At 46.4% G+C, this 10,546-nt stretch overlaps 1 protein-coding gene across 1 annotated transcript; it reads right to left on the bottom strand.

Moving 5' to 3' along the window:
* Window positions 1-450: 450 nt before the first annotated feature.
* On the bottom strand, window positions 451-10,164 carry LOC116399338 (centrosome and spindle pole-associated protein 1-like). Its single transcript, XM_031876430.1, has 16 exons — window positions 10,161-10,164; window positions 9,834-9,998; window positions 9,551-9,715; window positions 9,213-9,325; window positions 8,275-8,424; window positions 8,018-8,164; window positions 7,622-7,735; window positions 7,432-7,498; window positions 7,080-7,206; window positions 6,747-6,886; window positions 6,524-6,631; window positions 6,053-6,093; window positions 5,875-5,935; window positions 2,860-2,969; window positions 2,592-2,742; window positions 451-2,202 (listed from the first exon to the last, which is right to left on the bottom strand). The coding sequence occupies exons 1-16, from the start codon at window positions 10,162-10,164 to the stop codon at window positions 2,030-2,032; spliced, it is 1,836 nt and encodes a 611-aa protein (XP_031732290.1). The 3' UTR covers window positions 451-2,029.
* Between the last annotated feature and the right edge of the window lie 382 nt (window positions 10,165-10,546).

Here is a 10,546-nt window from a genome sequence, read left to right as displayed (position 1 = left end):
GAGCGAGAGCGAGAGCAAGAGCAAGAGCAAGAGCAAAGGCATGGCACCGGGAGGGACAAACACTAGATGGGAGAATGAGAGACGATTGATATAAAGTTGGAGGCCATTGTTGTAGTACCCTAAAATACACAATACTCGTCTTCTACCTTGTTTTGTTTTTTATTTATTTTATTCATATTTTATTCTAGTTAAGTACTTTGTGAGAGGGCATTACTAAATTAACTTGTTTTTTATAATGTTTTCACATTTTAACATGATGATTTCTTCCCAGCACTAAGCAAAATGTTGTATTTGTAAATGACTAATAGCAGCTAAAGCTCCTAAATCCTCATTAGCACAACAACCACTCCGGTCTGCTCCGTCCCTGAATCACATCCACACTCAGGTCACCTGACCGTACACTGGTCACACTTGTTAGTTACTGTGTAAGTAGAGATTTCTGGATTGGATTCTGTGGACGGATCATCAGAAATTCTCTCCGTTGGGTGCTCTTCACACATTCCCCTGGCTTTACTTGTTCTGCTGCGTTTACGTTCTAGTGGGAGAATCTATTAGAAATGTGATGGTAAACGGTGAATAATGGAACGACTGCTTGGAGAGTGACAGCCGAAGATTTCACTGGGATATGAGAACCATTGCTGTTATACAGCAGGAAGCCCCAAAACCCTGTAAAACAAGACGGAGTCTGCTGCCACACCATTGGCTCTGAGGAGAGTACTTTAGACACGCTTTGAGCGTTAATGCTAACATCTCCACATGACACACGGAACATGCCGAGGTTCAGCATCTTCTTTTGGAAACTACAGCTTTCCAAATTGCACAAATTTTTGCTTTCTTACTTTTATCACATACTGCAGCTGACTTTACAAAGTACATAACGTTGCATGCAGTATGCATTCAATTGGGACATACTGTCCATCAGAACAGTTAGATGAGTCAGAAAAGCATGCTGGCTAAAATACGATGCAGTGGGACATCCTGCTATCTCTGCTCTACTGCATTGGACATAGTATGCATTGGGACATACTGAATATTACTCAAGTGAAGAAGGGTCACGTTTTTATTTCTGGATTTAAAATAATGTGAAATAATCTATAGTGCGGGGGTAGGCAACCAAAGGCAGCTTAACCAATGGCAACCGAGCAGTAAGTGCCCTCTCTTCCACATGCTAAAGGAACTATTTCACAGCCATTATTGGTAGTTGCATTATTTGGTACTTTTCTTTTTTGTTGATAAAGATTAGTGGAAGGTTGCTAGGTTATTGATTAACTTATAGGTTATAGGTTAACTCAAGATGTGGATGTTTTCATGTGATAGCCTTCTTATAAAGTGCTCTCATATCATTACAACGTCCTGACTACAGCAGCATTTTTAATTTTGTTTTATAAATGTTACTATGCACGTTGCCTATAATAATGGGATAAATGTACAGATCCGAGGGAGATTTAAATTGTTGTTGCATCATAATTAAACTTGATTTTAACCTTAAGGGTGATGCAGCGCAGTGATGGCCCTTCATATAAAAGCTCCCTGATCTGGTGGGTAAAATACTGCAGTTTCCAGTGTTAATGCTAAACTAACCTGCTGGCTGTAGCTTCATATTGATCGGACAGACTATATAGATACAATATATTCACTCATCTCGATGCAAACGTAGGGTTCTTAAATCCATGAATAGATTTTGCAAATCTTTAGATCCGATGTTAAAATAAAACTCCACCTGCAAGAAGTCTGGCTTACTTTCTAAGATCTGAAAATATCAAAAAAGTAATGTCTTTGATCTGATTAAAGTTTTGTAAATTTGAATCAAAACGCACTTCATATAATTAAAATATTATTTATTATATGACATAATTTAGTTAATAAAATAGAATACAAAGTTCTCACTCAGATATCGAGGATCTCTGTCGTAAACAACGATTTAACGTACACACTCAAGTATCACTTTTCATTCAGGAGGTAAAACCAGCCATGATCTCTTTTCAAAATAATGTTAAGTCGAGCTGTCGACAGACGGGAGGGGGGGGGGCTACGTGGTCAGCCGTTCCCTCCTCGACGGCCGGTCCAAACATATCAGTGTGTCCGTCGTTCCCGGCCGCATCCAGCGATCTGTGGAGAGCGTTTCCACGGAGCCTCGGTGGTTGAGACTGTGAAGAGAATAGCGGGGAGGGGAGGAGCCGTCGTCGGACAGATCCACTGGTCCTGGAGGAGGGAGACGGGACAGTTAATATCACAACCTGGACCCCCCTTCTCGTCTTAAAACCAGTCGTCTGCAGGAAAGCGTCACCCTGCACGGACCGCTGCAGAACTCACTTTGCTCAATATCTAAAACAAGGATTTGCAACGGCGATGCTTTTCTCTGTCCAACTAGAATCAGCACTTTCCTTTGAACATGTTGAACACTGGCTGGATGTAATGACCCCTGGGCTGCTGAAACCCATTAAAGCCCTAATGTACAGTTTTAACACAGACATCTATATGAAATACTCCAGCGCATTCCTGGAAAAACAAAACTGCTTTGCTGATATTTGCATACAAAACTGGAATAACGACATAAAGTAACCAGCTGAACTCAATCTCTCAAGGTGTACCGGCTGCGTTGCTACGGCGACTGAGGGACATCAGGCGTCCTGACCCGTCCCGGCTCCGCCTCTCTCCACCGGGCTCCGCATCCCGTCTGTCACCCGTGAGGGCGGAGTAGTCGTCCTGCTGGCCAAAGGGCCGGCTGGAAGGTGCTCGATCCTGAGAACAAGCAGAGGACACGAACACAGGACTTAAAAGAAAAAAACTTTACAGCTGGAGCTTCGTTCATTAATTGTCGCTCACAGTCCACATGGTTATGGTTTTCAGCTACACCACCTGAGGGTGCTGTGGCCGTTTGGACAGCCTCCTCCTGTCCCTGGCTGACAGCGTGGGGGCTTTATCAAGCTCCGGGGTGCACCGCACTGGGAAGGCCTCGCCTAGGGGGTCTGAACACACACACGGCCAACAGCAAGATGAGCACCTATGTGAAGTCCAATCAGACTCTCTCTCGCTATATATATATATATATATATATATATATACATATATATATATATATATATACACACACACACACACACACAATATATATTATATATATGGGGTTATATATTATATATATGTGGGTAACTCCCAAAATCCTCTGTGCTGTTCTAACCACACGGGCCAGGTCCCTCCTGTTCTCTGCTGTGCAGCTGGCATACCACACAGTAAAGCACATACACAGGATGCTTTCGATCACGCTTCTGTAGAAGTTAACCAGAAGTGCAGGGGGCAGGCCAGCTTGTTTGAGCTTCCTCAGAAAGAAGAGCCTCTGCTGGGCAGTCTTCACCAGGTGGGATGTGTTCAGGGACCAAGTGAGGTCTTTAGTGATGTGGAGCCCCAGGAATTTGATGCTGTCCACCCCTCTCCACCTCCTCCCCACTTATGTAGAGTGGAGAGGGTGTGGTCTTCCTGGATCTCCTGAAGTCCACTATGACTTCTTTGGTCTTGGTGGTGTTCAGGACCAGGTTGTTGTCCGAGCACCACTCAGCCAGATGTTGGACCTCTTGTCTGTAGTGTGTCTCGTCGTTGTTGGAGATGAGTCCCACCACAGTGGTGTCGTCAGCAAACTTCACTATTGTGTTGGAGGAATATGTGGCGGAGCAGTCCTAGGTGAAGAGGGCCGGGCTGAGCACACAGCCCTGCGGTGAACCAGTGTTCAGGATGGTGGTTGTTGATGTCAGGTTCCCTATCCTGACATTCTGTGGTCTGTTTGAGAGAAAGTCCAGAATCCATGAACAGAGTGATGTAGAAAGTCCAAGGTTTTTGAGTTTATGCACCAGTTTATGGGGGATGATGGTGTTGAAGGCAGAGCTGAAGTCAATGAAGAGCATCCTGACGTATGTGTTAGGGTGCTCCAGGCGAGACAGGGCCGTATGAAGAGTGATGGAGACCACGTCCTCCGTAGACCTGTTTGCTCGGTACGCAAACTGGTGGCTATCCAGGTCTGCTGGGAGGACGTCCTTGATGTGTGATAGTATCATCCTCTCAAAGCACTTCGTGATGACTGGGGTCCGGGCAACTGGGCAGAGCACTGGGTAGTCGTTGAGGCAGGTGACTGCGGTCTTTTTTGGGACAGGGACAATGGTGGTGGCTTTGAGGCAGGTGGGGACTGCAGCTTGTTGCAGGGAGAGGTTGAAGATGTTAGTGAAAACCTCTGCTAGCTGGTCGGCACAGGTCTTCAGTGTACGGCCCGACACTTTGTCCGGTCCCGCTGCCTTGGTGATGTCGATCCTCCTCAGAGCGGACCTCACCTGGTGGTGCTGGAGGAAGAGTGTCTGCTCCTCCTTGTGCTTGGTCTTCTCAGCTGTTGCTCCGCTGTGCTGTCTATCAAAGCGGGCAAAGAAGCGGTTCAGGGTGTCGGGGAGTTCACTGTCCTGACTGATCTGTGTGGTGCTGCTCTTGTAGTCAGTCAGGGTTTTAATACCTCTCCACATGCTCCGGGGGTCGTTGTTCTCGAAGTGTCCCTCAATGCGCTGTTTGTATCTGCGCTTGGCCTCTTTGATTCCCTTCTTCAGGTCCCTCCGGGCACTTTTATAGGCCGGTATGTCACCAGACCTGAAGGCAGCGTCTCTTGCTACCAAGCAGTAACCGCACGTTTCTGTCCAGCCAAGGTTTTTGATTTGGGAACACTTTGATGGTTTTGGTGGTCGTTACGGTCTAAAGTGTAGGTAGGCCAGGACAGCCGAGGTGTACTCCTCCAGGTCAGCTCCCTGTGCAAACACTTCCCAGTCCGTGCTTTCAAAGCAGTCCTGCAGAAGTGAAGCAGCGTCGTTGCTCCATACTTGAATGGTTTTGACAGCTGGTCTAGTTTTGCAAATTACTGGTTTATATGATGGAGTCATTATCAGAGAGAGGTGGTCTGATAAGCCGAGGTGTGGAGATGGTGCAGCTTTGTATGCTCCCGAGATGTTGGTGTACACCTGGTCCAAAGTATTCTTGTCTCTGGTGGGGAAGCTTACATTTCTGTGGAACTTGGGCAGCACAGTCTTTAGTTCTGCGTGGTTGAAGCCTCCTGCCACAATCACAGGTCCCTCCGGATGAGCGGTTGCTAACAGTGCTGTGTAGCTCCTCCAGAGCTAGCTTCGCGTTAGCATGTGGTGGGATGTAAACAGCTGTGATCAGGATGGCAGAAAGTTCCCTCGGCAAATAGAACGGTCTGCATTTCACAGCCAGGTATTCTAAGTCCGGGGAGCAGTGTTTCCCAATGATGTCCGTAGCTGTACACCAGTCATTGTTCACGTAGATAAACACTCCTCCACCTCTGCTCTTACCAGAGTCTCCAGTCCTCTCTCCTCGGTAAACCGTTCGACCCGCTAGCTCGATAGCTTGTTGGGAACGGTACTGTCCAGCCAAGTCTCTGAAATTACCATCACACAGCTGCTCATGTTGTGCGACGTAATCCTTAGCCTCATTTCGTCGATTTTGTTGACGAGTGACCGGGAATTTGCCAGAAAAAGACTCGGTAGAGCTGGTCGGTTGGGGTTAGCTCGTAGCCTAATTATCCCCTTAAGTTGTAGAAACATTAAAAGCACTCGTTTTAGATGAAATCACAAGCATACAGACGATGACATTGTGTTGAAAAGGATCCATTTTTTTAACTTCCTGCCTCAAGACCACAAGTAATACTTCTTATTAACTTTGACTTTGACTTACAGCATCCTGCTTTAACAAGACTGGTGAAGTCATGTTTGTTCTGTAGCAGCTCTGAGGTTTCTCTAAGACCGATAGCCCCGGCGTTACTGCACCTATAGCATTAAAGATGTGTCGCACGTGTCGTTTCAAATAATGACGGTGAAAATGTCTTACCAATGAAAGCACTCTCTGAGTCCAGCAGGGAACCTCTGGCAGACCTCCCCATCACACTCCTCTGGAATGCAGACAACTGGTTTAAACAAACCACTCGGTTACACGTTAGTGACGGTGCATCTCTGAGAGGGAATGTTTGGAGCTGAAGTACAGCCGCTATTCTTTCTGTTCAACTCACCAGATAACAATTCAGCCGTGGTGGGGACAGGTCACAATAATCTGCAACACAAGGATTTAAAATGTGATCTATTTATTTTTATTACCAGAGAAATATCAAAAACCATAGACCTCATTTATTAACATGTGATCCGCATATCCTATCTGAATAAGGAGCACAATGTTGGTGAACCAGACCACCTCCAGGGGCCAGTTCCTCTGACTATATGTGCATATTGAGATCCAATCACAACACGGGCCCAACTGAGAAAACCAGACTGCGTATTAATACCAGGTGTGAATACGAAAACCAACAGATTAGAGTTCATTATCCAGTAACAGATCACATGTCAATATCAAGCGTAGATGGGAACACATAGAAGCTATAGTCATCCTCAACAACCTATAGCATGATAACAGTGAAAAGATAAACATGATGTCTAAATGTCTAAGTGAAACTACTGCAAAGTGATAAGTGGGACATGGCTCTGACCGTCCTGGACTGTAGACCCCCGGCTGCTGTAGTCCCGCCTCCTCCTGCCGGCCACACCCACTTCCTCCGTCTTAGGACCCTCCCTGAAGCCCAGCCTGGACTCGCAGTCTGACACACACACACACACACACACACACACACACACACACACACACACAAAAAGTCAGCTAAAGGCGCTGGTTTGCGGCAGAGCACGGTGAACACCTTAGGACTTGTGTATTACCGGAGTATTTGAGCTGAAGGGAGTCGTGGATTCGCAGCAGGTTACTGGGTTCCGTGTTTCTGGAGTTGGGCCGTCGGACCGGAGCCTGGAGCCGCAGCCTGGCCATGTCGAACACGTCCACCTGGCGACGCTCCCCATGTCTGCACAAAGAAAGACAGAAGACACTCAAATGTGGACAAACTGAATTGGTATCAGCCACTCAAATGGCACAGCAGAATCCTGACACAATATTAACCAGAAAGTCACTTATTTCTACCATTTATCCATCACTTTTGGTGTCTACTTGAACTGTTACGTAGCGTGCTACTAAGTGATCGTGATGCTGGGTCAGACCTGTCACTCAGAGGAGAGTCGAACTCGCCCCAGTCGACCTGCTGCAGACGACCCTCCAGCCTCCTCTCTTCGCTGCGAAGATGCCGACGCAGCGCCGACAGCTCGCTGAACACGTCGCGCTGGTCACCTGGAAACACACACACAGGCAACACCTGAAACAGTGGTTTCCTTTCTTACACCGGTTCTCAGTACTGAGCTTCAACTAGCACAAAGAATATCACAAATACGACACGGTCAGTAAATGATTGCACTGCCCGTTGAACTCGCTGCCAAATCTGCAGTGTCTCAGCATTCGGTTTAGACCGCTTCTGTGCTCGGGTGACATTGTGTAACCCACTGGCTGATGCAGTACCTGCAGCTCGGAGCTGGTTCCTACGAGCCGGGACAGGAGGGGACTGGAGACCAGACAAAGAGCGCTCCTGAAAGAGACATGAAAGAGTTGAGAACAGAGACACCCAAAGGGAAAGAGAACACATCCAGGGAGGAAGTAGCTGAGAACATATCCTGTGTTATACAGAGGCGTGAGTGTGTGTGTGACTCACAGACAGGAGGGCAGTTGAATGCTGGCTGTCAACAGTGGGCGGTCTGGGGGTGTACTGGTGTAGCCCAGGTCTCTTCTGCAGGGTGGGGATCGGTGGTGAGGGCTCCCTGCACACCTAAGAACACACAGCCGCCCACTCGTTGCATTAAAGCTTCAAATATACTACTGTACATATCAGACACTAGAACATGTGCATTAGAATATGAGAATGTAAACACGGCTATAGTTTTATTATCCAGCTATATTATCCATATTATAGAGTGATGCAAGTCATGCATCAAGTATTTATATACTGGCAACACTTGCATAAGTAAAGTGTTGCCACTTCCGACAGCTTCCCATTTGACACTTGTGGTCACTTTGAATGCCTCTCGGTCGCAGCAGTCAGTGAACTAACCTCCTCCACCCGAGCCTGCCTCTCCCTCTCATACTGCCTCCTCAGTGCTGCCCTCTCCTCCTCCTCCTCCGCTTCATTCTTCTCCCTCTCCAGTTCCTCCTTCCTCCGCTCGGCCAGTTGAATCAGCTCCTCGTTCTTGACCTTTTGCTGAGAGACAGAGAACAGAGAGATGGAGGGAAAGGGGAGAGAATTGGAAATGATTAAAGACAAGTGTAAACCCTACCTATGACTTGTTTTTTATTATCTTAGCGCCTCACCTCCATTTCCTTCCGTTTCTTCCTCTCTCGCTCATCATCAAACTCCCTCTGGATGCGAGCCCTCTGCTCCGCCAGCCTCTTCTCCTCTTTTTCCTCCTCCAGTCTGCTCCGTTCCCTCTCCTCCGCCTTTTTCAGCATTTTCTCATCAATCTGTAAGCAAATGCAGATGAAAGACAACATGAAGTACATCAACAGAACCCACAAACAACTTTGACATTAAACGAGACAGAACTTTACTTTTTGTCGATTTTGACTTTTCCCCACATGTCCCGTCTCTCTCCACTTTCACTATCAATTAAAGGCATACAATGGCCAAACAAACAGCTAACGTTAGCCACATCCAACCTCAGCTAGAGCGTTTGCTAGCTTTGATTTAGCCAACATAAACTTTTGTTTAAACCACTTCTCGCAAGGTGCTTCAGAAATCAAATAAACGATCAACGAAGGATAATTCTTCTTTGTGCTCTATCAGTCAATTCTTTCCTTTTTCTATTTGCCGATGTCGCCCCAGGATCAGCCGTGACCATAAAATTCTCTACAGACAAAGTCCTCCTGCTTCCCTTTAACTGGCTAACATCCCACCCACTGCCCGTGGACATGTAAACGTCACGGTCTGTGAGCCGTAAATAGTTTAATCTGATTTTTTGTCATTATGAATAACTACCGTTCTACCGTTTTTAGAAACAGTCATTTAGTTGATGGTGTAGTTTGCTAATGTTGGTCACAGACAGGCATCAGTATTAAATTGAGACCGTTTCATAACCAGTTAAAAGCACTTGCATTAACTTTAATTCAGAAAAATATTTTTTTTTATTTCTATCGAGGCACGAAACAAAATGTCAAAACCTCACTTCTGCCAGCAGAAGTGAGGAGAAGGCTCGACAAGCCTCCCATAAGACACAGGCAGTAGAGGTACCACCAGTAGATGAAAGCGGTACCTGCTGTTGGAGGGAGGCTTTGTACTTGTCCTGCTCATGGAGCTGGTGCTGGGTGGGCTGGTTGGAAAACACACAGCCTCTGGCAAACTGGGGGGTTTGGGCATGGCTGAAACCTACAAAAGACAGAAATTCTACTTGAGTAGGACCAAAGAACCTTCTTTTCAAATAGAATCTGACAGAGCAGTAGCCGAGGACACCAGTATATTGGTGTAAGATGGAACAAACCCCCACAGAGGTTTTGTGTTCTACAGTGCTGTGTGGAAAGTGCAGGCTGCAATGCTAACAACGTGCTAACGGTCACGGCTACAACACAAAGAGAAGAAAGGCGGTTACGATACCAGAGAGCCTGTCACTAGTGTCGTGGCTGCTGCACTCTGCTACAGTACCGGAGACCCTCTCGCTGGGGTCGGGGAGCTCCGCTCGGCGGGCCGTGGCTCTCCTCTGCCACTGCTCTGGGTTGATGTAGGCCTCCACATTCAGTTTGTGCATCTGGTGGAGGTCAGCTGGTCCACAAGAAGAAGAGGAGAGAACTTAACAAACTTGGAACTTGGACAAAAACAAAATTAAAAAAACAACCTTTCACGGTATTTTAAGAATCAGACACTAAACTGTGGGACCTACCGATCAGGTTTCCAGTGCTGTCTCTGAGCGGGGCTCCTCCTCCACCTCGACCCCACGGCTGGTGCTTCTTCATGTCTGCCTCCAGCTGGGCCTCGTAGCGCTCCTCATCCTCCCTCTCCACGCGCCTCTGTTCCTGTTGCTGCTGGATCTGTAGTACAGCATTTTCTATCAGAATCCTCAAATGACATCGTTATTCTCTAAACACTGAGAAATAGTATTTATCAGCAGCATCTTCTCCTGCTTTGTAAGAGTACAATCATCTCCAACTGAAGCAGTGATACCTGTGTGATCTAAATAACTACATGGCTCTTTAGTGAGTCACATTACTCATACATATACATACATATATATATACACAGTTGTGTGAAAAAGTGTTTGCCCCCTTCCTGATTTATTTTTTTGCATGTTTGTCACACTTAAATGTTTCAGATCATCAAACAAATTTAAATATTAGACAAAGACAACACAAGTAAACACAAAATGCAGTTTTTAAATGAAGGTTTTTATTATTAAGGGGGGAAAAAAATCCAAACCTACATGGCCCTGTGTGAAAAAGTGATTGCCCCCCCTGTTAAAACATAAATTAACTGTGGTTTATCACATCTTTGGAAAGCTGAGTTCAATTTCTCTAGCCACACCCAGGCCTGATTACTGCCACACCTGTTCTCAATCAAGAAATCACTTAAATAGGACCTGCCTGACAAAGTGAGGTA

Source organism: Anarrhichthys ocellatus, unplaced genomic scaffold (genome assembly GCF_004355925.1).
Source record: "Anarrhichthys ocellatus isolate YVR2014 unplaced genomic scaffold, GSC_Weel_1.0 scaffold109, whole genome shotgun sequence".
Taxonomy (NCBI): domain Eukaryota; kingdom Metazoa; phylum Chordata; class Actinopteri; order Perciformes; family Anarhichadidae; genus Anarrhichthys; species Anarrhichthys ocellatus.
The sequence above is the reverse complement of the archived record's forward strand: the minus strand, read 5'-3'. Positions and strand labels throughout refer to the sequence as shown.

What these genes read in the sequence shown, in the direction of transcription:
- LOC116399338 (XM_031876430.1), bottom strand. An exon ending in AAGCCTCCCTCCAACAGCAG is followed by an intron (nt 8,425 to 9,212) that starts GTACCGCTTTCA and finishes ATTTGCTTACAG; the next exon opens with ATTGATGAGAAAATGCTGAA. An exon ending in CCTTCAGCTCAAATACTCCG is followed by an intron (nt 6,632 to 6,746) that starts GTAATACACAAG and finishes TGTGTGTGTCAG; the next exon opens with ACTGCGAGTCCAGGCTGGGC.